General features: G+C 44.9%; 1 protein-coding gene across 2 annotated transcripts in view; it reads right to left on the bottom strand.

Moving 5' to 3' along the window:
• RELN (reelin) overlaps positions 1–27,767 on the bottom strand; it is a 370,687-nt gene that overhangs the window by 298,466 nt on the left and 44,454 nt on the right. For both annotated transcript variants that reach the window (XM_048499920.1, XM_048499921.1), the window contains exon 2: positions 5,054–5,164. In XM_048499920.1, coding sequence (XP_048355877.1) covers positions 5,054–5,164 — 111 coding nt within the window. The remainder of the gene's footprint in view (positions 1–5,053; positions 5,165–27,767) is intronic.

The raw sequence follows: 27,767 nt of genomic DNA, 5'->3' as shown, positions 1-27,767 counted from the left end.
GGAAGAAGGGTTGTGCACACATAAGAGGGAGATTGAGTAACTGTCACATTCTGTTCATTGCTTCGCATTGCTCTTTCCTCTTCTGTTGAAGCCCTGCCTCCAAGATTTCTCTGCATTGTGATCGGCCAAGCCTTCTCTGTGTTAAGATTGTCTGGGATTGAGTCGCTGGCACCCCAGCTTTGCTTGCTCAGTTATACATAGCAATTATTAGTCTTTAAGACTGCCCTTCCCCAAGTGGGCTCAGGGGGCTTACAACACCTCTGTCCTCTAAGTACTGTGTTCCTAATTACCACCACACATCTCCTCTTATACTCCACCACAAGTCCTCTCATCAACAGGGGTCTGAAAATTTTCTTTTGAACTTTGTAGAGCTTGGGAACATAGTCCTTGTTCCCAAAGATATATCCATCTAATACACAAGCCGCCCTGAGTCCCTCAGGGAAGGGTGTGTTACCCAGCTTTCACAGGTTGTGAACTTATTTCTAAGGAATCTCCACCAGCTGCTAAGAGTGTAACAGCACACAAATATCTTAAAGTAGCAATGGGGAAAATAACTCGGCTTGGCAATGCTAGAGGCAGGCTGGGTAGGGATCTTTTTAGACTATGCATACCAGAAACGGCTTGAAACATATCTGCAGAGAATTCACAAAAGACCAAATGCAGTTTAAATATTTTTATATAAGTTTTGGTTGCAAACAATCACACAGTGAGACGTTAAGGCACATACACACAGTTCCTAAGTATATAGATAGAGAGGAAAAGATAGGTGGGATGATAGAATGGGATTTGGGGAAGCAGGGGGTCATACGTTACCTAAATTCAGCTGAAGAAGATCTTGGCGAAGGCAAGGATTCAAATGACCAGCAACTGAATCCAGGAGGACGATATCGTGTCTCACCCCAACTAGACCAAGGGAGGTGCAAGCCAGTATTGAGCACTGGAGTTGGGGTGCACAGTACTTTTATACCCTTCTGCATGGGTAGGGGTGGGAACAGGTAAGTTTAAGTTTCATTTTCCTAAATTCTCTGGAATTTCCCATGCTGGGCTTGCTGGCTTGAGCTAATCAAATGCTCATCTATTGTTCTAAGTACCCGGGACAATGGAGTCAATTGCTCTTAGATTAAATCGGGAAGCACAGAATGGCTTTATGCAGAGTAACTCCTTGGAGTCTCCACTCAAATTCAAATTTGGTTATTCAAATTTGGCTGAGGCATCAGATTAGGAAGGGAATGATTGGTTTTAGGGAAATTGTATCAATAGGTTGAGGAAATGCAAGGAAGCAACCATTTGTTGCAGAGCCATTTTCTGAAAGGTATAGTGAAATGTTGCATCACATAGCAAGGAGGTTTTCAGTGTCTATTGTGTCAAAGTAGTTCAGTGAGGTGTGGTAATCATGATCATGTCCATGGGCAATGAGGCTTCCAGATTCTATTGACTGGAGTAACTCATTCACTGATTTAATTTTGCAAACAGACCTTTTGCCTGTGGCCTGCTTCTAAGTGGACACACTGCTACACACACAAAAATATGAGAGGTGGCTTCTGCCAATGTAGTTTAACAGGAAAATATTCTGAAATAATATATATTGGGGTGTCAAGGGCAAGGCTAACAGGCAGGTAAACATTTAAAAATAAATGAAGTGCACAGTGCGTTTATTGTGCTAATGTGATTTCTAAACATCCACTTATCACTATACCTAACAGACTACCACTATTTACTATCGCCTAATTCTAACACATAACAAATACTTATTACCAAACATACGACTCTTACTCATAACATACAATTTGGACATACAATTAAATATACAAACATACAAGAAACGATAAAGAATGAAGAGGTTGGAGGTGTTCGCCCTTAACTCAGTTTATGTAGTCCAATTATACTAGCTTCCTCCCCTTCTTGGACCATGAAACCAAAACAACTCAATTGTCCATAACAAAATTCCAATTAGGCACAACTTCTCTCCGTCTGAGCATCTAAAACAAGTTCCATGGTATCATTCCACATTTTCCAAACACCAGTCTTCTTCAGTAGAAGCTCAGCATTGTCAATCATTTGATAAGAGTATCATAAACTGTTAAGCTGCCTGTCACTCTTGACTTCAATCTGAGTTACTGGTTAACTCCTGTGGCTTATGTTCTTCCGCCTGGCCTCTTCCTCTGTTGGGTGCTTCTTCATTTCCTGAGATTCCTCCTCCTCCTTGTCCTTTCATCCAGTAGGGCTACCAGCCTACATGTGCTTCAAGTGAAATTGTCATTACCCTCAGGTGAAAAAACAAACATGGCACAGACTTTACAGGCTACTACCTCAGTACCTGCACCCGCCTTGTTGCTTCATATAGGAAGTGGTTCAAACTTTCCTGCACTCATCTGAAACTCCTCTGCCAAACTCTCACATTAAACTCTCTGTACTCCTCCTGTCCATTCACTCCAGATTGTGAGCTCATGAGCTTTGTGAGACTACTTATATAGCTATGAAACTGCAGAATACACCCACAACCAAATCAGGTCAGGTGACTCATGTTAATCAGCAGATATGAAAGGAGGGAAAACACACATAAGACCAAATGAGCTTCAATTCACTCAAGGTAGCACCTAATGCCAGAACCAAGCACAAATTTTGCACCAGAATCAAACAGCCAAATCAAACAAACTAAGCATAAGCCAAACCCTTAGTAGTTATTTACAAATCACACCCATGGTATTGCCACCTGTATTACTCAACACAAATCTCCGCACCAACGATATTGCCACCTGCTTTATTCCCATACAAATCTCCCTGTTTATTCCTCCTGTTTATTTATTCCAGATCACATAACCAAAGCCAGTTTTTAAATACACAGAATAACAAGTCCTGTAGAGAAAGAGTCAATATGGGTCCTGCAAAGCATATGCGACAAGGTAAAAAAAACAACAGTGGCTCAGAAAGGTAAACACATTGCATCCAGCTCAAGCAGTTTACATCATGAGCTGCCGGAGATTCCATTTTATGGCATTTTACTGCCCTGACCTGGATAGCCCAGCCTAGCCCATTCTCATCCAATTTTGAAAGCTAGGCAGGGTCACTTCTGTTTACGTTGGAAGCTGTCTTGAGTTCTGTAAGGTAAAGCAGTGACTAATACATGTTTTTTAAAAAAATAAAATAAATAAGTAGTACACAGAAGTCCACCAAGGAAGTCTAGGGTTGCTACATAGAGGGGTTTTTTTTGTGTTAGGTCCAATTTATTGTATCCCCACATACATTTCTGCTTGTGCAAGCAATTTCTGGGCACTATCTTATATAGGGAGGAATGTGCTGGATGCTGCCAAGATCTTGCACAAGTGGAACTGTGCTAGGTCCATTTATGTTTCTATTTGCCACTGCTGGATCCAGATCCTTGTCTGAGCCTTGCATAATTTCACAGTATGCAGCTCTACACAGTTCTGGGATGTAAACAGTATATGGCAATAGTACTCAGCCTCTGTGAATCAATAAAAACAATTTCATCAAACCCTGACCTCCATTAGCAATACCTGCTTCTCAGTAATAATACACAGTTCCTAAATGATGGCACTTTTGATTTCCATCCATCTTTTCTGTCCGTATTAAGATGTGGGGTTTATTTCTCATACATTCTCCACGTTCCTAGCTATTAGAATGAAAGAGCTGTTTTCTATCTTTATTGATTTTTTCCTTAATATCCAACATTAACAAATAGACTCAGGAATAAATTTATATTACAACAATTAATCATTTGCAAACTCTTAGTTTCCAAACAGTGCTAGAAACTCTTCTATCATATGCTAGGAAGTGAGTGAAGTAAACCTGTTATGCTGTGGTCCTTTGCTAGTGGCAATAGTATTTTTCTTTTTCCAACTCCCCGTTAATACAGTAATATCTTATCATAATGTGGTATTCAGACCTGACTAACGCAGATCCTGGGCAGGCACCTCAATGTAATGCCTTCTGTATTTTATACTTGTCTACACAGGATCAAGGCTTGAAGGAAGGAAGTGGGAATGAGCATGCTGACCACACCCCTGCTGCAGCCCCGCCCCCAGCAACTCCCCAGCTGGTCGGCGGGGAGGGAAACAACCAGGGGTTTGCCCCCTGCCTGGGAGTCCTGCTGGGCTACAGCCCCACCCCCAGCAGCTCCCCAGCCAGTCCCTGGACTGGGGAGGGAGGCAGCCAGGGTCTTTCCCCAGCCCAGGGAGTCCAGTTGGGCTGCGGCCCCAACAGCTCCCCAGCCTGTCCCTAGGCTGAGGAGGGAGACAGCCAGGGCCTTTTTTTCTCCAAACCACCTGTTTGAAAGTAAAAATACAGGAGTAGGAAGGCAGTGCACTGGACCTAGAAGATAAGTGGGGCGGGGGGGCATGGAAGGGGGCATGGCGTGGGAGACAATGGCAGGGGAACTCAGAGTCTGCCCTGGGCTCCATTTTCCCCAGCTATGCCTCTACGCACACACAACCATTTCCCTCTAAGCAGTGGCAGGAAGGACCCACCAAGGAAAGGAGATTGGCAGTCCTACTTCTTGGTAGCCTGTGTCATACCAGAAGAGATATCCTTAAGCAAGTAATTCTCCTCCATATTTATCGTAAGCACACTACGAATTATACTGTAGCTGAGTGCAATAAAGCTGCGATAGCCTCTTATCAATCACAAAATGTTCTCAGGCATGGAGAGAAGATGTATTCAATTGTTTCCCTGAAAGTTATTTTGATGGACCCCTCTTTCTTTTCTCTCCACACAATTTCAATTTTGAGTTTGTAAGGGAAACACAGTTCCAGAAGAGTGAAAGGAGGTGGGGCAAGTAGCACGTAAAAGCGGTTGGTAGGGGAAGGGTTCAATAATTCCTTCCTTCTTGGTCCCTAACTGTCGTCTACTCTTCAAGGTGGTTTGTAGTGAAAATATTTTATTTAAGTCATATTTTGACTGATCTTGTTTAGAGCTTCTAAAATTGTTTGAAAAGAATGATAGCATTTTAAAAACTAGGTGACCAGATAGTTTCAGATCAATACTAACATATATATTTATTTATAATACTCATTTTATGAAATCATTTGGAACTTACCAAATCCAAAAGCACTGGACCCGCCAATACTCTGGGAAGCCTGAACGCTGGTAGATGTATAGAGTCCCGTGACCAATAAGCCATCAAAAAAGGTGCTTGTTGAAATTGTCACTGAAACAGAAGAAATGCAAAAAACTGAAGATTCTCAAATCCAAAGAAAAGATTCCAACACTTTTCATTGCCCATGTAGTTAAAATTTTATTCACCAGGTACAGTTGCTGATGAAAGGAAAAGGTTAACCCACATATCTTTGCTGTGTAACCCAATACCAAACCACTAGCATGGCAAGATTGCATAGGCCTATAGGCCACTGGTGTACAATTGTGGTACATATGGAACAAACATTTAAAATCTTCCTCTGTAGAATATGGGTTAACAATACATGAATGGCAAACGCGGGCAGTGCGTATCTTCTAAGCTGGCCCTTAAATACCTTCACAGACAGTTGCTCAGGTTTTAAATGAAAGCAGATTAGGCATAGCTAACTTCTTTGGCATTAAACTGAACATTCACTTCTCCAAACTATAAAGGGAACATCAAGACAACATTGAAATAAAGGTCCTGTCTTAAACAGCAAGCAAATAAAAACAAAGGCACATACTTGAAACTCAGCCTTTGGTTTGAATAATTTTTTGGGTAACTGGAAACTGATGATAAAATATATACATAAAAAAGAAAAAATGAACTAGTGGTGTTACAACCTAATGAATTTAAAAAGAAAAGTCTGATGTGTATCAATATATCAGTAATATTTTTAGAGATATAACCTTGATTAGGTTTTTAAAGACCAAGAGATATAACTTTTGGAATTAATACTTGATGCAGATGAAAGCGGAAGTCCGTATAATAGATACATGTACTTATCTATTTTTGTCATCTTTGTAACTTGTTTGTGGTTAAATTGTTTTTAAGTTTCAATAGAAAAAAATCAGCCTCTGTTCCTCATGAATCTTCAAATATAACTGGCATAACAATCCCAAATGTACATGCTATTCATTACATAGTATTAAGAGTACAAAATGAATCTCTAGTGATAAAATTCAGAAATTGTGCCATGCTGAAGGTACACTGCAAATACATCTTGCAACTGAGGTAACTGATTAGTCTGAGGCTCCTGGGCATAGTTTAAAAACCATTTGCACACATACAAATGTAGTCTCGATTGTTCTGAGAATCACCAGTGAACAGCTGTGTTTACCACATAACAGCTACAGCTGCCTCTCTAAATCGCATGGAACTGGTTTGAGTAGAGCTCCTTCTGACATGAAATAAATATGCCAGTCAGTCATAAAGAAAAATCCTCAGAAAGGTCTGTGCACATTTTTTTACATTTTATTAAATGTGTACCCCCTCCCTTTGACCTCATAAAGGTCACCAAAGCAGCTAACAAGACGTACATCATTAAAACTATTAAAACTAGAGCTAAAGTATTGAGTGTAGTATTTATTTTCTTGTATTTTTGGTTACTGAGCCTATTGATTGTGAAATGTACTTTTTAGCTATATAGTAGAGGGGCAGTGTTTATTTTCGCAGCATTACTGAATCTGAGTTATATCAATGTTACCTAGTGGGTTTAACTCTCTGTTGGAGTTTAGGGAGAAAGCATTTTGCTCTGAGCAGGAGCTGTAGAAGAGTTCTGAAGGAAAAGAGAAAGTTCAGGGGTAGTAGGGGTAGGGTTAGTGGTGAGAAGCAGAAGCCATCTGGGTCCAAGCAGAGTGACCTGAGAAGGAGCTTCAAGAGACCTGCAGATTCTGGAGATCTGCAGCAACACAGAAAGTGTCCTCCTGTAATCTGCAAGCAGGTTTCTTCAAGTGTAATGCCCTCAGGCTTGGATAGCAAGCAGTGATGTAACTACTATGGGGACATCCATGGACATTTATCCTAGGCGCCACCACTGTAGGTCACACAGGGGGCACAAAATGGCTCCCACATGGCCATGCCTCCCTGCCAGGCTGAGCACAAGTACAAGTGCTCTAGAAGGCCAGACAACACAGAGCCATACAAGCTCCATATGTTGATAAAGATGGTTTCTTAGCAGGCAGGTCCTGCCTTTGGACTATCTTTTAAGTAATGGTGAGCATTTTTAAAATTATGATTTTTACCTGTAATGTAGGGTTGACATGTTGTTGTTGCCCTGAGCCCTTCTGGGATGGGCAAGGTATAAAAATAAAAATGAATTTAAATTTTTTTAACAGCATACCCATGAGCCTTTGCTAAATATGCAAATTACTAATTTGCATATTCAGCAAAGGCTCATGGGTATGCTGTTAAAAATTTATTTCATTTTTATTTTTAGTTTTATACTTTTCCCATCCCAGAAGGGCTCAGGGCAACAACAATATGTCAACCCTACATTACAGGTAAAAATCATAATTTTAAAAATGCTCACCATTACTTAAAAGATAGCCCAAAGGCAGGACCTGCCTGCTAAAAAACCACCTTTATTAACATATGGAGCCAGTATGGCTCTGTGTAGTGTGGACTTTTGGAGCACTTGCATTCATACTCAACCTGGCAGGGGGTATGTGGCCATGTAGGGGGTACTGCAGACAGACCTGGGTGCCATTTTTCCCCAGGTCTCTGGTTCCCCTTCCTATGCCTCTGATAGCAATGCTTGAGCATCAGCAGGAGCTGGTAGCAAGGAGCTGAAAGGAGGACACAGGCTTATACCTAGTAGACCAGTTGATCCATGCATCTAGTCATGCTTAACTGGGGCCAGAATCCTCCAAAGGATGTAAATCCACCATGATCTGCCCCTGGAGTTGGAGCACAGGCTGCCAGCCTGGCATTGCATTTTCACTGGGCTATCTCGCAAGTCCTCTGCCTTCACCACTCCTGCTAGATGGAAGAGGATTCTGGTGGGCTTGTGAGCTGAGTTCTGGACAGGCACTTAGTATCAGTGGCGTATTTGCCTAGGGACATGGGGCGCAGTTTTTAGGCTAGCAGCACCAAAATTTCAGGGATTTTTCAGGAGACTCTCCTGATGATACCACCCAAGTTAGGTGAAGTTTGGTTCAGGGGGTCCACAGTTATGGACTCCCAAAAGGGGTGCCTTCATCCCCCATTGTTTCCAATGGGAGCCAATAGGAGATGGGAGCTACACCTTTGAGGGTCCATAACTTTGGACCCCATGAACCAAACTTCACCAAACCTGGCTGGTATCATCAGGAGAGACTCCTGAAAAATCCCTGAAATTTTGGTGCTGCTAGCTTAACAATTGCACCCCTGACAGCAGGCACCCCCAAATTTCCCCAGATTCTCCTTTTAAATCCACCCCCTTCGGTATATACTTAAAGGGAGAATCTGATGTCCCCAGTTTAAACATTGAAAGTGATGCTGTTTCAGGGTGTGGGAGAATCCACCCCCAAATAGCATCACTTGCAATGTTGTTTTAACTGTGGACCCCAGATTCTCCCTTTAAGGTGGATTTAAAAGAAGAATTTGAGCTCCCTAGTTTAAACACCATTGAAAGTGATGCTGTTTGGGGGTGGATTCCACTGGAGGAATTTAGTGAGAGATGATGCTGACATTTGTTTGGTAAATGTTTTGCTGGGGGTGATTTGTGAGAGATTTACATGCTTAATATACACTTGCATTGGCTTGGAGCTGTTTCTCAGGCTAACAACCTACCTCACAGGGTTGGCGTGAGGACAAAATTAGGAAAGAGAGTTGGTGGGGAGAGCCATGTATGTTTTGCTGGGGGTGGGAGGTGTTTTGTGAGCTGGTGGAAAAAATCATTGTTTGTTCATGGTGGGGAAGGGTGGCTGCCCATACCGGGGGGGGGGGCAAATTCAGGTTTTGTCCTTGGGCTCCATTATGTCTAGATACGCCTCTGCTTAGTATCCCCAGTATCTGGGCAGATAGTGGTAAGATGACTCTGGCTCCTCAGGGGCTTCTGAGTCACAGTTCATAGCCAGTACAGGTTATGACACAAAGCCTGTTAAATATATTCTAACTGCTCATATCTGAAATGGAAACATGACATTCTAAGGATCTACACAGAATATTTTCATATGCCACTAGTGTAGCACCAAATATGTCCCACAATGGTGACTTTTTATTAGTTGTGCCAAAATTGTCATTTCCAAATCTTTGTAGGAGAGAAGTGGAAGATAAATTGACTGACTTCAGCTAAAAGGTAGCTGCTTCATTGTCTATAGGAGAAGAATCCTCAGAGAAGCTCAGATGTATACCTTAAACTTACTGTTGGACTTAGGTACAATTTGGACCAAATACAGTTCATGGGATTGGTGAGGGTCAGGGTAGAGGCAGATGCATAACACAGCAGTGAGGTGCTTTCCACATGGTGCCAGTCACTTGAGTTCTCACAGGCTACACAAAACAGCTGGCAGGCAGCCCAGAAGGGAAGCAGCAGGGAAGTAGCAGCAGGGGTTCTTGATCTAATTCTTTTTCCAAAAGCCTAGGAAAACCAATGTAAGAAAGTAACCAGGCCAACAGTTTTTTAGGAAATGGACTGTTGCCTATCAAAGTAATACTTCCACTTAGGTGGGAAGACTACCTGAGGTATGAAGTAAATCCATGATGTGTAGCCATCTCTTGTAATATCCAAGGAACTGGATTATGATGAGATGAAAGAAAAGCAGGTATGATTTATAATTTATTTTTATTTATTTATTTTTGAGTTTTTTATGCCGCCCTACCCCCAAAGGGGGTAGTTTCCCCTACCACAGGTGGGCTCTTATCCTAAAATCCTGTTGCTGTGGAACTTTCTTATTTCTCTTTCATTTGTATTTTATTATCCTAATGCTTATTATAATATATATTATATTGTATTTTATTATCCTAGTGCACCTCCCCCCAAAAAGAGTAGATCCACATACGCAGCTTTCCCATCCTCCATTTTATCCTCATGGCCATAATGAAAAGTAAACTAGGCTGAGAAATAATGAGAGGGCCAAGGTCACCCAGTAAATTTAATAGAAAGAAGAGATTTGAGCTAAGGTTGTTACCTGAAACAGTGGGAGTCTTGTCTCTTTTAGAGTGGGGAATTAGCGAGAGCAGACTTTTGGCTTAGCAAAAGGTTGGGCAAGCTCAATATCTTTGTTGCTTATGTATTCAAAGGTCAACTTTTGCAAGAAATCCACAGGAGAGCAAAATAAAATTTAACATTTTTTATAAAGAAAATATAGAGGTACACAAGCATACAATGATCAAAGCAGCAGAACACACACACAGTCCAAAGATATAAGTAGTGTTGACAGGATAGGTTTGGAATAGATGAAGGGGATTTGGGATGTAAGGATTATAGTCACCTTGTCTGGGAGCTGAAAGGTCCAAGGAATATAGCTGAGCGACTTGCACTTAGCTCTGGTAGAAGAAAGATCACCACATTGGGTACAGTATCAATAGACGGAGAGGTATCCAGAGATATTGAGCATTGGCTACTGGGGAAAAGGGGCTTCTTATTGGAAAAAGGGACCCTCAACCTTATGCAGAGTGACCGTTAATCTCCCAGGACCCAGGGGAGACTTGCCTTTCCAGGAAAAGACAAGAGCCAGACACCAACTTTAACTGTTGAGTCATTAAGCTAACTGTTTGACTGCTTAGCCTGATGGGCTAAGCTGGGAGTGCCCAGAGGTGGGCAGAGTGCTGAGTCAATCAAAACTGTGAAACAATGGCAACGTAAATAAGGTGGTCATTAGAGAGAGATTAGTCAAAGGAAGAAGTATTGGAGTAATACAGTACTGGCAGAAATACTTGGGACAAATACATTAACAAGTCCTTTGTTTTCAGAGGGTGGATAGTCCAGAGCTAGTAATGGGAACACTCTCCAATACAGATGTATTATTTCCTTTTAATCCATTTAGGAAGGGTGTGAGGCAGGTATTTTGAACAGCAGATATGGGTGAGGGCAAGTTCAGACAAGCTTTTACTTTGTCCTTGTGGGGACACTAATCAATACAGAAAATTTTGACATGGCACTGCTAGGCACCCCAAGTGTTGGCAGGATGGGCAGAGGCACTGTTGTATTAAAACATAGTCTCCCCGCATGGGTCGGTCTGATAACAAGGTTTCCCTGGTTGTACACTTACTAGTAACCATTATTATTATTATTATTATTATTATTATTATTATTATTATTATTATTATTATTATTATTATTATTATTATTATTATTATTATGGCTGTCACTCCTTCCATGTGCTGTTATTAAGAAGAGGAGAGGCTGCAAGGACCCGAAGTTGGGCATCTCCCCTAATGGTTCCGAAAGCCCCCACAGCCTCTCCCCTTTTTCTGACTGTTTCTCCCCATCCATCCAGACAACCTACCTTTATCTGGCTCATCTCCTCAGCTGTCCTTCCATCCTTCCCATGGCAGCGTCTACCCAGGGAAACTATGGCAAAGATACACAGTTCTGGCTATAGGTCAGGACCCAGGTTCACACTGCCAGCCACGGGACCCAGTTGCATGGTAAGGGATCCACAAAGACTTGCTGAGGGCATTTCATTTTTCCCACTATACCCCCTCACACTATTTTCCTCTTTGGAAAGTGGACTTATAGCTTGTTGAAGTCCCTCTCCTCCCCAAACCCCACATCCTCAAGCTCTAGCCCCAAAATCTCCAGGTATTTCCCAACTTGAGCTGGTAATCCTACAACAATTAGTTCTCCCTCAAAGATCAAAACAATCCTGGAAAGGACTCTGTCTGCTCCCTGACAGAAACCAAGACTTTGAATCAGGCATTACTATGTGGTTGACTAGTAATGGCTACTGAGACCATTCATTTCTTAAAGTTATAGGCAGTGCTTCTATCATTTTGAAGGGATTAACCCCAGTTTATTTCTTGTGGTTTTTGTTTTTTGTTTTTCAGAGTTCAGATTTTTCTACAAACCTGGTGCTTTTATCCAGTTTGTAGAAAAATCAGTCTAGATTTAAATATTCACAGACGGAGCCTTGTTGACAATTGGATATATTAATGATTGGTGCCATTTATTTATTAATCAACATTCAACAAACATTCGCAGGGTAACAACAATATTAAAACCGCAAAAGATAAAACCATTCAAATAATATAGACCATGATGATATGGCAGCAGCAGCAACCTGAAAGAGGACATGCCAATCTAAGAACAGGCATATGGAAGTTTTTAAAAATTGAAAACCAAGTTTTAAATATAAGAAATTGAAAAATTCAAAATAAAAGCTTGCTAACCTTTTGACAGTAGAAATCAACTTAAGGAGCAGAAAAATACTACTAGCAGGGCTGTTCCATAATCTGACTGAAAAGCCTTGTTCCATGTTCCAGCAGAACCAACAAAAGAAGCAATTCCGTACTGAGGTGTTAGTATTCCCTTAACAGCCAGAAATCTGTCTTGCAGCTTCAGATACATATGCAAAAGCAAATGAATATCTGGAACTGGGTCAGTGTTACAGTGATCAGTCCCCCAGCCACTTTGAGTCTTTAATTAATTTATAAATACTAATGCTCGTAAGTGATTATTATATGCGTCCTCACCAGGAAAATAAAGAGTGTGTGTGTAGGTCTGCTATAGTGAGAAACCTTCCGCAATCTGGTTTGTCACCTGCTGGTGAAGTCCTGGCAGGAGGAACTGGGAGAGGGAATGGGGGCTCACACAGTAACTTCTGATGAAAACCAGAATGGAATGTTCTAGGATTTGTAAATCTCTATGGTTTTTCAAAACTGTATGGTGTCTTAGTCACTTCCTTCTATATGTAACATGTTGGGGAGGGGTAATGAAGAAAATAATCCTTTGCTATACTTTAAATTAAGAAGTTTCCTGGAAGTTATTCAGAAAAATTCTGGGACTGCACAAGTTTTCTTTTTAAGTGCTATAGAGGTTCCCTGGCTTATACACATCTTTGGAGCATTAAAACCCAGCCTTTTGTGGTATTTGCTTAACTCCGCATAAACATCCAAAACATACACAAAACAGAAATGTTACCTTAAAGCATATTCCATGACTCCACAGAATTTCATTTTCCAACCCAAACTGTCTTGGATGCAGTTATACTCTCCTTGAAACGCCATGTTTGCAGCTTGCGAGTGCTACTATACTGTGGGCGCCTTAGAAAACTAGGTGGCTTTTGATGGTTCAGAGTGCTTTAGCACAACTTCAGCTGGTGCATCAGCTGCATCCATTCCTGGTTCAGTGAGATCTAGCCACAATGATCCATCTCTTAGTTATATCTAGACTACTGGACTACTACAATGCACTCTACTTGGAGCTACCCTTGATGAGTGCTCAGCGGCCCCAAGTAGTGCAGAATGCTGCAGCTAAATGGCTGGTTGGAGCCAGCTACCAGGAGCATGTGACCCTGATATTACAGTAATTACACTGGTTACTCATCCATTCCCAAATCCAATTCAAGATACTGGTGTTGATATTTGAGCCCTACCTCCTAGTTGGGATTTGGGTTTCTGAAGGACCATCTTCTCCCATAAGTTCCAGCCCAAGAATTAAGATCACAGGGATAGGCACTCCTAATTGTCTTATCTATCAAAAAACCTCATTTGATGGGTAAATGAGACTGGCAGCCCCATGATTATGGAACAACCTCTTCAGGAAGGTATGCCTAGCCCCCTTATATTCTATCTTGAGGAGGTTATTGTAGGCAGTTTTATTTCGGGTCATATTTGGTTAAACTTACTAACAGTCCTAAAATGTGATTTTAAATTTTGGGTTTTAAGTTCATAAACATTTTGTTTTATATATTTTATCTGTTATAAGTTTTCTTGAGGTGCATAAGGAAGAAAGGTGACTAATAAACGTTTTAAATAAACAAATAAATCCATCTGCATTACTATGGGTTTTTCTCCAAAAGAGCAGGTCAAGAAATGACACTTGGGGAGAGGGCTAGCATATTGCAGTGAATAAATGTCACAGCTTCCGTTCCACAGGGACAAACCATTACTGTCAAATATGTGAGCACTATGGCATGAAAACGGCCTTGGTCGCTATGATGGATGACCTGTACCAGGAGAGAGACAGGGGATATGTCACTCTGTTGATTCTCCTGGATTTCTCAGCAGCTTTTGATAGTATCTTGCTGGACTGACTCCAGGGAATGGAGCTGGGGGGGTACTGTGCTCCTATCTCTGGGGTCAGTTACAGAAAACAGAATTGGGAGACATATGCTCGCAGTCCTGGGAGCTCCTTTGTGGGGTTCCCCCGAGCTTGGTCCTATCTCCGATGCTGTTTAACATCTATATGGAGCCACTAGAAGAGGTCATCAATGGATCTGGGGTTGGGTGTCACCAATATGCGGATGACACTCAGCTCTATGTCTCCATTTCATCCAAGTCAAGAGAGGCACTTTATGTGCTGAACCCTTGCCTGGAAGCAATTATAGGCTGGATGAAGACCAATAAACTGAAGCTGAATCCAGATAAGATGGTACCAAACATCTTTTGGATAAATTTACTATTTGGTTAGAACAGGAAAAGCTAATTGGGATAGATCAAGCAAGTTTCAGGGAAGGTGTCTCTACTTTAAATCAATGCTTGACATATCTAATATATTGTCGAAAAATGTGCCTCTTCCAGATCACTTTACTTTATGCTGCTTTTGTGGACCTTAAGGCAGTTTTTGATTCTGTATCAGGACTGTGACTCTGGGGAAAGTTAACCTCTATTTCTATTGATCACAGGCTCTTATTTTTACTTAGAGCCCTGCATGACGGCAGTACCCTCAAGGTGAGATGAAGTAAACAAGGTCATTTAACCAGCTCTGTTAACCCCTACAAAGGAGTCAAATAAGGATGTTTACTTGCCCCCTTACTGTTCATTTTTTATATAAATTATATGGTTCAAATCTTTCAGGATCCCTATTTGCATCTGCCCACACTGGCTCATCGACAGATACCAGAACTTTTATATGCAGATGATGTGGTTCTCCTGTCAAGAAAACCTATTGGACTTAAAAGAGCACTTAAGAAGCTTGCTCTATATTGCAAGAAAGAACATCTAGAGATAAACTACCAGAAAATCAAAGTAATGGCATTTGGTAGGTGCCCTAGAATTAGGATCTGGAAAACATGGATTTCAAGTATTTTGGAGTGGTCCTTCAAGCTTTAGGAGCCAGGATAGCACATAGGGAATATGCTAAACTCAATCAAAGGTCTGCAAATACCATAATAAAAAATTTAGATCCCAAGGAAGGATTTTTTAAAAAATTCCTGCAGTCTTTAAATTGTATTCAGGTAAGACCCTGGCCCACTTGTCATATGCAACATTCCTGAGCCTTTCAGATTCATGTGGCACTCTTTGGGAAAGGGTTCAGTCTAATATCTAATATCTTAAGGGCAATAGCTTCCCCACTGTGTATCAAATCTGATGGTGTGCCTTGAAACCAGGATGTTAAGTGTAGAGGACAGGCTTTGTGTATCTTCTCTCTCTTTGTGGCTTAGATTAAATCACAAATCACAAGGATTGGCATTCCTTGTTCTAAAGGACAACTTTCAGTCAGCATGGCTTGGAGCTATTACAGGCAAGCTGAAAAAGTTGGGTTTATCCCCTCATTCCCTCTTTGAGTTAGGAACAGATCAGGCAAAGCAAATGGCAAACAAAGACTACAGGACATCGGACAGGATTGGTCCTCTGATAAAACTAGATACAGTCCTACACCTGCTGCATATCTATCCATCCTAAAGATTAATAATCAGCAGAGAGCATTTTTGCTCACCAGATGCTCTGCTTTGCCATCGGTTTTTCTGGAGAGTTGGTATAAAAACATCCATATTCCTGAGACAGTCTGCCTATGTGGTATGAGGCAAGTACAAACACTGGAAAATGTTTTACTATATTGCCCAATTTATAATGACATATGTAGTAAACTGATCTCTCCAATGTTAAATAAGTTTCCAGGCCAAACTGATTCAGAGCAGATTAAGAAGCTCTTAAGTGAGGAGAATTCTGAGGCCGCTGTTAATGCTGCTAAATTTTGTGCGGCTAAAATTAGAATTCATGACAGTGTAGCAGGATGACACAAACCAATGTTTCTATAATACTTTTTGCAGATCTGTTAAATCAGGATTTCCTATAAAATATTTTTTCTATGATTGCTAATATGCATTTTAAGGTTTTTTTTCTGGTTTAAACTTTTTATAACACGTTATATTTATAATGTTTAATTCTTCATAACTGTTTTGGTCTAAATGACTGTTTAAATAAATATGATTTGTTGATAAGATGGATTCTCTGTGCCAGGTTCCTGAGTTCATGAGATCCAGGGACACCCAGTTTTGGATGGGGTTGCATTGTCCCAGAAAAGCCGGGGGAGGTCCTGAACTCATCGCTGTCCCTATAGGCTCAGCTGACAACCCTATTTCTGCAGAAAAATTAAAAAATGGGAAATTTAAAGTCCCCCAATTAAAAAAAACATGTGCAGAGAACACTCTTAACTTTTAGACTCTCAGTGGCAGAGATGATCTCTGGACCTAGCTGCCATGTTGGAGAAGACCAACAATGGCATATTTAGGAGGAGACAGAAGAGGCAGACACCCCAGGCATGACTTTAAACTGTCACATGGGAGGCACATTCAGCAAGTTCCCCTCCCCTCACTCTCCATTAGCCACAGCCACCAGCCCAGCCCAGCCCATCTGCCCACCATCACCCTCCCCCTCCCCAGTTTCGAAATCATTCCCCTGGCTCCAGGGACTCTCAAAGCAAGAAGTGGGAGCATGACCGATTGGGTATCCAGTACGATGCACTGCTGATCCAGCTTAGTTCGCGCCCGTGAGAATAGAACGTTGGGACGCTTAACGGACCTCCGCGGCCTTGCCGGTCGACGCACTCCCCTAATTCTCATCCCCCATGAGCCACGGGTCGCGAACCGTCTGGCTCAATCACCGGGCGCAGGGACAATGGTCTTGACTGCTGCGATGCATCAGCACCCCACTCTCATCCCCCCATGAGTCACGGGTCATGAACTGTCTGACTCAATGCGAGGCGCGGACAGCTGATGCCCCAGGTGAGGATTAGGCTCGACGCTGCGACGCCCTCTCCTCAGCATCGTAGCCGCCAGATGAGATCATGCATCAAGCATGATGATCTCCCCGACCTCCATCCCCGCCCCGCTTCTCCCGGAACTCCTCCCCGGGGTCCTCCCTCTCCTACACTGCTCGAGAGTAGCAACAATGTAATAAAAGGTGCCAGGAACCGGGTAGACGTGGAGAGCTCGTTAGTTGGAGGAACACGGACCTCTCCGGGTCTCCCCGCTGCTGGCGCATGCCTCCACCAGATGTTATCTCCGCTGCCGTGCGTCTGCGCTTCACGGCTGACCGCGTGCGAGTCGGCTACAAGCTGGTGCCGAAACCCGGAATCCTCAACCTCCACCCTGCTTCACCGTCATACGCTTGGGGAAGGGCTTCAGCGATACCGGAGTCCGCTGGACTCTGAGGCGCATCCAGGGGACCACCGCCGTATCGCTTCTGGGTCCCTCTGGATCCGGCGCGTGATCCAGAGACACGCAGCGTCCTAGGACACTCTCTCCGTCCGACGGAACACCGGGTGAGTATGGGAGCTTGCCCAAAAGCAGCGCTTATGATAAGCAGTGGCGCTGACTCAACCTGAAAGCTGCGAACGAAATCGCTGCCAGGGTCCCCCCAGAAGAGAAGCGGGAGCTGCGCTAAATGGGGTGGTTGAGGAGATTGGAAGCTTCAGTGTCCATGGTACCCTAGAGGGGGGACATTGAATCTTAAGGACTGGGAAAACATCGGCGACTTATCTTACGCGACAGAGCCTCGCGTAGCGCCCGATGTCGCCAAGTTACCGGGACGATGGAGACAATGTTTTTTTGTCGCCATCAGCCTGCAGACCTACGGCTCCCTTGCTGTAGTCACTCTTCTTCGATCTTTCACCTTCAATTTCAACCCCGGAATTTTTTTCTCTATCCACTAAATTGGACCGCTCTGTCCCTCCCCTTCTGCCCCCCTACGCCTTCTTCACCCAATTCAAACTCTCCCGGCTGCAAGTCCAGCCGCCTCCCTTTTGCTCCGCCTTCATTTTCCTCGAAGCCACTGTGATTCCTGGCCAGCGCCATCGCACGGCGTAATGGCGCTGGTTTCAAAAAACTCTCGCGAGAACGATAGCTAATGACCGCGATCTGCAGAAGAAAGAAACCCCTGACGGAAGACGATGCCGGTGATTCTTGCATTGTGCCCCGGGCCCAATTCACAGATACTGAGGGGAGGGTGGCGTCTTATGCCATTCGGGCGGAGTTGTCGAAAATCGCCCTTTAAACTATAAATATCCCTCACTGAGCTCCGGCCAAAGCTTAATGCGGGACTTAGGAGTCACTCAGCCCCTACGCCGGAGAGGCATGCTGGAGGCCATGCGCCAAGGAAACCACCTAATGGTTCCAGATTCGACTCGGAAGACCACCTTCTCGATGCTCCTCATTCCCCGCGCACTCTTTGTGGTCTGGGAAAGTGTGAGTTCTCGGGCTTTGCAGCAGATGCTTCCAACATGAGCAGCCACCTCTGGCGGGCGCTTCTACATCACCGCCAGCAGCTTTAAACCGAGGCTTCTCAGGCCAACGCCTAACGATCCAGATTGTCCTGCCCGAGGTTAAACCCGCTACGTTAATGGTTCTCTGGAGATGCTTCTATAAGGCATTTGTTAAGGTCCTAACGCGTAGGCCAGCCAACCCAGAGTGCTTCTCCTCTCCATCCGGCAAAACCCCAAGAGCCCTATGCTAATTCTGTGAACAGGCTCCAGGGAAGCTCACAAGGCAGGTAGATAATGAGGCCCAAAGCGAGCTCCTCGTAAGCCTGCGCCAGTAAAGGAGAACGCCCGCTGAGTGCCGCAGAGGCGCATCACGGGCCTGGGCAAAATCCTGAACTGGCCGACATGCTTAAGGCTTGCCAGACATCGGATCCTCCTCACCACTGCTGGCGGCCCTCTCGGCCCGCAGCACTTCCCATCAAGCGGGAGGCAAGGGTCTCAGGATGACTGCTTTAACTTTCGCGGCAGATCCTCGACACTCCAAGGGAGTGTAGGCAGTCCGGGTGGGGGGGCCTACAACCCCGATGGAGTGGGTCACTCCCCAGGAGGAGAAGGCTACCAAAACCCGGTGCCCACGCTACAGAAAGGCTTCCACTGGAGAACGACTGCCCGCCGGGGAAACTCCCGCCTCGGGCGCCTCCCCAGCCCAGGACCAAGGAGGGAGAGTACTAGAGCAGACCCAAACACCCGCCCCTGCCAAAACCACTCCCCCACCCCCCTCTCGCGTGGCATCTCGCTCGCATGCACCCAGCCCATCTACTTTAAGTTCCCTTAACGCGAGGTTCTTTTGTATTTCCCAACCTGGCAGTATGATTCGAGCCTATCCCTACCGGGACTATTGGGCTGGTGCTGCCAAAGGCCTCTGCCGCTGAATGGGACTGTTCATCGCCCCCGAGTGATAGGACTCCACGCACTAAGGACCCATCCATCTCCAGGAGTCTGGACAAACATCCCACAGGAGTTGCCCCTGCCGGAGCCAGCTGGGCGCCTAGCTACTTCTCTTGCTCCCATGCGCTGCTCCGCTGCCGCATCCAATAAAGGCTATGAGCCCCAGCAGCCAACATGGCGCAGCTCCACACCACCGTGTCGCCCAGCAGTGGAGACGCTTATCGGGAGCTTCCTACCATACCTGGAGCTTCGCCATAGAAGAGATGTGGGGTTCATGGGCCTGGTGGACACTGCTGATGTTACCGGCTATCAGAGCAGCCGCAGTGGCCCGGCTCATGGCGGTCAATCGAGGAACTTGCCCGCATTATCTGGGGGGGGGTGGGGAGACAAATCACAGACGGCAGACATCGGCCCATCGGCCACGGTCAACAGCCCAGGGCTCGAGCGCAGCTCACAGTCCGCCCCATCGCTTTAGACATCCATGTGTCAATCTCTGGGGAAGGGACCTCATGAGTCAGGTTAAAAGCTACTCTGGTCTGGGGATGGGTAAAGAACGTCACAGATCACTGATCCCCAATCAGGCCTTCCAAAGACTACTGCTAAGCACCTCCGTAGAAACTGTTTCCCTCTCCCTCCTCTTCTCCTTCTGTTTTTTCTCGACTAGGTAGAGGCGGGAGGGCCACTCATGGCTGACTGGCCCTCCTCCTGGATTAAAATCTGGGGTCTGGCCCTTATACCAAGTAGCACTGTCAGGATAGGTTCCCAGCTAAGGGGTTGCTGCAAACACAGATTCACTCATGATTTGGGTGGGTGGTGTTTGCCTGTGCACCTGGCGGCTGTGCAAGGCCAGGCGGCTGGCCGGCCGCCTCTTTAAGGAGCGGTCTCGGCGGACGGCAACTCCCCAAGATAGTTCGAGCAAAAATTTTGAGCACCGTCCAGCTTCCTGCATTAGCCACTCAAGGTCAAGCGGTGGGCAATAACCCCTTTGCAAAGAACCCCCCCCCTCTTTCCCTTTGTGTGTAATGCGAGGAATTTGCCTTCTAATTGCCTGGATCGCTTCATTCCTCTCGGACGCCTATCCCCCCCCAAAAAAAAAAAAAAAAAGGCACCTCCAAAGTTCCCCTTTGTGCTGCTGGGATTAAGCATGCATACCCACAATCCCCCCCAGGACCAGCCTGCCTCCTCTCTCCTCGAGGCTTGGACCCTCGCCTTGACGCACCCTGATGACGCTCTGAAGCCACTCCCCACCTTCAGGGTCGCCTACCTCCCTGCCCTCCCTGTCAAACAACTAAAAGAAAGAGGGAGTAGGCTGCCCCCTGTGAGGATTTCCTCATAAAGCTTAACCCTTCACAGGCTGCAAAATGTAAGCCTTCTTCCTTCTTATACCAAATTCTAAACACTCCAACCGGGATCCCAATCTCCCGCCATCCGGCTTCTAAACTGAGCCTGGCGGGACCCGCCCCCCCCCCCCGCAACCTGGGAAAGGGGGGTGTGCTTCAGTCCCTCTTCCTACAGGTCCCTGTGGACTCCGACTCGCCATGACAGGCCAACCCATGGAATGGCGCCAGGGAGGAAAACTAACTCCCATCCTGAGATGGAATGCATCTTCTCCTAGAGGATCCCGCCCAGCGCATCTCAACAGGAACGCATGGCCAAGCTAGCCCAAAGACCCGAATGACTCACCTGGGGGGGGGGGAGACGCTCAGGCTACCACCAACCGCTCTCCTAGAGTTTGCTGCTGCCAGCAAGACCACCCCGACACCCGAGACCCTCTTGTGCCGCCTCTCCTTGCAATCGCCACCGCCAACTCAGCTTGCACCACCATCTCTTGCCTGCTCTACTGCCTCCTGCCATGGCGACGTGGCCACCCCTGACGAAGCCACCAGGAGCCAACATCTGGGAGCAGTTTGCTGCCGCTGCCAACGCTCCCATCCCCTTCTGCCTGGGCCAGTACCTAGGAAGTCAGGGAGCCCAGCTAAGCTCCCCTGCCTGCTCCCTCGCCTGCAAAGCGCCCGGAGACTCCCTAGGCGGAGTCTGGGCTAAGCTCCTCATGAGATGCCTCGCCCATCGGGTACCTATTATGAGCCTTCACTGAGGGACCTGTCGCCAAACCCTCCCGCCGGGCGCTCTCTCTCTCTTGTCACCAAGACTGTCGCTAACCACAGACCCACACCTGCGCCTCGCGACACCGGGCGCAGCTAAGCGGAGAACCAATTCGGGCCCATTCATGCTGCTTTCGGCCAATTGGAACTGCACACACATCGGAGGACATTCCCCATACCTGAAAACATCCTGCCCCCAGGGGCTGGTTCTGGGACTCCGCGGGGAGAGAACGCTTAATTACATCTCACCCGACTCTGCTGCGGAACTCTTTTGTTGCCTTAGTTAAGCCTCACCATCGCCCCACCCCCCCAGGCTCCACCTCAGGAGCCCGGACTTGCCGCTGCCGCTTCGCCCGGCTCTGCCTTTTCGACTCCCTCCTACTGGAGCCGGACGGCTGTCGCCTCTCTCTCCTAAGCAGAGCGCCCGCCTCCCCGCAACTTCCCCTAGTGGGAGTCCCCGGACTTCGCTTCTTACAATGCTAAGAGACTATTACCGGGCTGGCCTGTGCCCTTCTTGCGAAGTCCATCAACTCCACCTCCACCGCTCTGGGCGGCCCTCTGGCCTCCCGAGCAGCAGGGAACTGGGCCGCTTCTAACTTGTGACAATCCCGATGTAGCTATTGATTACTTGTTGTTGTTACACCACCAAGGTTGGCTGAGAATGTACACACATGTGTTGTTTTAATCTTTCTGATAATTCCCAGTTGATCCACATGAAAGTGCTGGAGCTTTCGCGCAGTTGTATCTAATCCTGAAGTATGATAAGTTTTGCCCTTATTGGGTGGTCAGCCCTCTGGAGCTGGCTGCCGGGAGGATGGTGGTTGAGTGCTATTGTACAGCTCTGCATCATTTAATCTGTGTGCCTTATTATCGTGACTTTGTTTCGCTCACGCGTCTACTATTGCCTGTAACGTGTAAGTAGTTCCCTCGAATTTCCTACCCCGCCCAGCCAAGTTCTAATGTTACACAAGCAGCTTGGTCAGCTTGACTGGACGGGCGGAGGAGACAAGCGTCCCTTTAAATCGCTTCTTAAGGCTGCGGCCCTCTTTTTCTAAAATGTAAAAAAAGGAGGAGATGTAGTAATGCACTGCTGATCCAGCAGCACCGTTGTAGAACGTTGGGACGCTAACGGACCTGCAGAGCCTGCCGGTCGTATCGCACTCCCCTACGCTCCTCATCCCCCCATGAGTCACCGGTCTTGAACTGTCTGGATCAATCACCGGGCGAGGGACAATGGTCTGCTGCCCCAGGTGAGGATTAGGCTCAGACGCCAGACGCCTCCCTCTCCAAGACGTAGCCAGATGTGAGATCATGTATCACATGATCTCTCGAGCCCTCCCGGCCTCTCGCTCTCCCCGAACTCCCCGGGTCACTCCCCCTCCTAATCGGTGAGAGTAACAATAAAAAGGTGCCAGGAACCTGACAGGACGGGGAGACTTCGCTAGAACATCGGACTCCTCCTGTCTCCCGCTGCTGGCGCATTCCCCCACCAGATGTTATCTCGCGTCTTCATTTTCGCTTCTATCGCTTGACCCGTGGGCTCAGCTAAGCAGTTAAGGCAAAGTAGATCTTAGGCTGGGGAAGAGCAATCAGTGCGCTGCCTCTCTTCACAGTCACCTAAGCCTCTCCCCCGGGCCTGGGTGCTTCGCACTTGCCCAGGACGGGATTGTAGCCTTCAGACCTTCCCACCTCCCTCACTGCCTGCCTCTAACAATTCCCAGTGCCTAACCTGATTATATCTCCAGCAAGAGACCCTCCAAGGGGGGGACATGTGTGGAAGCAGGGGAGGCAAGCCAAGAAGACCCCCACTTTCCCCATCCTGGGATCCAGTGTGGAATTAACTTCACTCGCTTGTGTGCAGTGATGCATAGTAAGAAGATGCAACTGGTTCCACTGGCGCCATGCCTCTCCGTTAAAGGTGCCACCTGTGGGGGCTCTCCCCTCTGCCTAAGCTCCCTGCAGGATGCACACACCTTCACTCACCAGCACTCCAGTGGGGTTGCCCTGGTAGACACACTGACCAACTGCCTCCTAAAATCGCCGGGCCTTTTGCAGCCAAGGCAGGATTTCTCCTCCCCATGAGTTTTTTATGGTCTCTCCCCTTGGCTTATGGGCAAGGAGTGGGGCTGGGAGGAAGAGGAGGCCTGTAAGTCACAATGGGGGAGGAAGATGGACTCTCCCCCTGTAGGCCCCCCATTTTGTTACTTCCTATTCTTTATCTTGAATCTATTGTCAAACAGTCCTGTAGGGTGACCCTGAGTTCTAGAATTATTGGAGAGGGAGAAAGTTTACTGTTGTATCCACTTGCAGTCTTCACCATATCTGTAGAGCTCTCTATTATCTCGATCTCACTGTGATCTTGAAAGCTAAGCAGAGTTTGGCCCTGGTTGTATTTCTGCATGGGGAGACTACCAGGGAATTTCCAGGGTCACTATGCAGAGAGGAAGGCAATGACAAACCATCTCTTGCCTTCTTGTCTTGAAACCCAATAATCACTGTAAATTGGCTGTGACTTGACACACCATACTCACAAATATTATGCCAATCTCTTTCTTAACTGAAAAGTCCCAGATGCTTTAACTGTGCTTTATAGGACTAACTTACTTCCTCAATTATTTTAATTGCTTTTTTGTTGCACTTGTTTCAAAGCTCTTCTATATCTTCATTTATGAAGCAAGCAGCAACCTATACTACACAGTATTCCAAACAGGTCACACTAGAGATTTGTATAAGGGGCTTCCCTATAACACCCTTTCTTGATGATCCTTAACATGGAATTAGCCTTTTCTATCGCCACTGTATACTGAGGGCAGCATTTTCAGCAAATTTGCCCATAAATCCCCAAGGTCTTTTTCTTGGTCTGTCATTGCCAGTACAAGCTCCAGAAGCAGCATATATTTGGAAATTAGAGATTTTGCCCTGGTATATATATCACTTTTGCACTGAGCATTCACATGCTATTCTCCCCTATGTGGAAAGATTTTTGGAGCTCCTCCTATAATCCTTTTTTTTTTCACACCATCCTGGTGTCATCTCTACAAACTTACTCCCTCACAGTTAACTCCCCACTTCCTGTCATTTTATGAATAAATTAAAATAGTGCTGAAGTTCCAACAATGATCTTGGAAGACCCTATTTCTCCCTTCCTCCACTGCAAAACTATCCAGTTATTCCCACTCTCTGTTTTCTCTTGTTGTTTTAACCAGAAATCAAAAAAAGGATTAACCTCATTATTGTGATTAACTTTTTTTCATTAATATAAACCAGGAACAGTAGCCAGAATTTATTGACTTCTATATTTTTTTTTAAACCTATTTTTTATTGTTCCAAGCTATTCAGGTTTACATGAAGTTGGTCGTTTGATAGCCATAAATGAAAATTTCATACTATTGGAAATCTGCTTTCAATAAATTATTAAAAGGATATGAGTAAGGTAGTTTAGATTTTCAGCTTTGTTTTGTAAAATTCTTTAGTCTCTTGCCATCGTCAGATAAGGAGACATTGTAAACATAATAAATAATGGAATTTAAAAAAAACATAACTACTAAAAGATACAATTAAAGCTCTGTCTGCTGGGAATCAGATTATAACCCCATGATCTTTGAAAGCTTGTAAGAACTGTGCCTTATTTTTTAGATTAGAAAAAGTAAAGAAGCTAAAGATAGGCTTTTGAGAGTATTGCTCTGCATTTAGGAAAATATAAATCCTCTTAGTGAACAAGAATTATGATTATATGAAGCAAATGAAATTCAGGATTGTATTCTAATGACACCAAAAATTAAAGAACACACAAATTAAACTATAGTTCCTTTTTAAAAAATTATATCAATTTAACTGAATAGAAAAAAAGTAGGAATGCCATCAAGAAAAAAATAGGCTGTGTTTTTAAACAAAATTATATATAGGTTTTTTTTAAAAAAAACTTTATGAGTGTAATCTTCATTTGCAAGATTCACTTACATTCAAGTCCAATGTTCTCACATGGTATTCAAGTCACCTACAAGGAGGTAGTACTTTTAACCAAAATATAAGTCTGCCATTACCTTTCCTTTTTAAACTCAGGAGAAATTTTCCTCACAGTATTTTTCAAACATAACAAGACACTGTTCACTTATGGAAACAGCATGTTTTATCATAGGTTATTAACCAAGATTCCAAGGTAAAGCTAGCAGCTCCAGTTGTTATCATCACCCATAACCTGCATCATATGCTAAGTTGCTACACAGACACTTACATCTGGAAGTCAGAATTTTTTTTTATTGGCACAGAAAGCACAAAATATAAAATTAATTGGCAGCATCAATCAATAAATATCTGTTACATCAGAAACTATCTTCATGTAATATTAGATTTCTATCATGCAGCTACAATTAGAAAGAGATATGCTATGATAAGAGGGAGGGTGGGATGGAGTGGTGCTCTGACTTGTGCACTGAGGAGATTTTTCCCTCCAAAATTCTCAAGGTCAATTATGCTTTGACTGAGCTGCCTCACGTGAATGTGGTAATTTAGACTTTGTGTACACATTTTGCATTTCCCCAGAAGGATTAGCAGCTCTGTAGGGACACCAAAATAATATTTTTCTTTCTGTCACAAAAAATCATAAACTGGCACCAGAGGCTTCTAAAGTTTAAACAAAGAATCAAAAGTTTTTATTTACAAGAAATAAATTAAGAAGTTTTTCTGGCAAAGATGAAAAAGATGTGTGTGTGTGTGTCGCGCTGCAGTTTTGTGTATAAAGAAAAGAGGCAGAGATGTAATATCGCTCTACGCGGGCCTACCTTTGAGGCTGATCCGGAAACTGAAACTGGTCCAGCATGCGGCGGCTCGTCTGCTCACGGGTGGTGCCTTTAGAGATCATATCACACCCGTGTTGTTAAATCACTGCACTGGCTCCCCAGTTGAATTCCGAGTCGTCTTCAATGTATTGGTGGGCACCTTTAAGGCCTTGCAGCGGTCTGGGACCCTCGTACCTTAGGGACCGCCTGGGTCTCATATGTCCCACGCCGGGTCTCTGCTCGGGCAGAGGCCAACCTACTGGAGATCCCTGCCCCTCTATGATGCTGCTGGTTTCCACCAGGGCCAGAGGCTTTCTACGTCCTGCCCCTGCCTGGTGGGAATGCTCTTCCAACTGACTGTCCGGGCCCTGCGGGACCTACAAGAGTTCCGCGAGGGCCTGTAAAGACTGAGTTATTCGGCCGGGCTTTTGGGAGGCCCGGCTGCTGATAGAGTGCCCATTAATAACAACTAAGACCCGCTGTTCCCCCCCCCTCTTAGGGAAGCTGGCGCAGCTAACTAGCTAGCTGAATACCATCTAAGTTTAATTGTTTTAACTGTTTTTAAATTAGGAGCGTTGCTTTTAACTATTATGAAGTTTTAGTATTTTATTTTGTTATTCACTTGTTGTATTATGATGTGAACTTCAGCCTGAATTCCCCTGGGAGGGCGGTATAAAAAATGAAACAAACAAACAAATAAATAAATAAATAAATATAGAGACATTGCACAGACAGATAGGAATATAAATATATGATTTACAATAACACCACACACACAATACACACACACACACACACACACACACACACACACACACACACACACAAGAAACTGGTTTTAGAGAGGTTACTGTTTACAAGCTGTTTCAGTATCTTTTACGAAGTTGATATCAGGTTCTTTAGTGCCTTCTGGGCTGCTACTGTCACTTTGATACACACAATGAAAGGGACCCACTGGGTATAGAAGTATATAGTTTTCTGTTTGGCTTTTTTTAGTTTATGTGCTAAACCTTTTAATTCTGTCCCATAGATAAAATTATAACCTACATAGTTTCTCATGCATACTAACAGTCTCTCCTCTAGAGTGTCTCTCTCATTACAAAGGCTGCTTCTCAAAAAAAAGTATTTGCAGCTTTCCTCCAGGAAACCCAATCAACTTTCTCTCTCTTTAAAACTCAACCACCCTCAATCACCTTCACTACCCCCCCATATATCTGAAGCTAGAGTTCTTTCAGAAAAATTAACTCAAGTCTCCAGTGTGATTAATCAGTGTCACTGTGTTGTGGTTAACTCCTGGACCTTGGCACAGATTCCCTATTTTAAATCTGTCCTTCCTGGCACTTTTAATCTCTTCAGAGGTAGCTCAGTTCACTTAGAGTTGGCCCTCAGCCACCACAGAACAGAGCTCTAACAGGGCACTCGTTCCCTCTGGCATTCAACTCAGTTCTCTCCTCAAGACT

This window comes from Sphaerodactylus townsendi, linkage group LG06, assembly GCF_021028975.2.
Source record: "Sphaerodactylus townsendi isolate TG3544 linkage group LG06, MPM_Stown_v2.3, whole genome shotgun sequence".
Classification (NCBI taxonomy): domain Eukaryota; kingdom Metazoa; phylum Chordata; class Lepidosauria; order Squamata; family Sphaerodactylidae; genus Sphaerodactylus; species Sphaerodactylus townsendi.
Note: the sequence above shows the minus strand (reverse complement) of the source record. Positions and strands in the feature narration are given on the sequence as shown.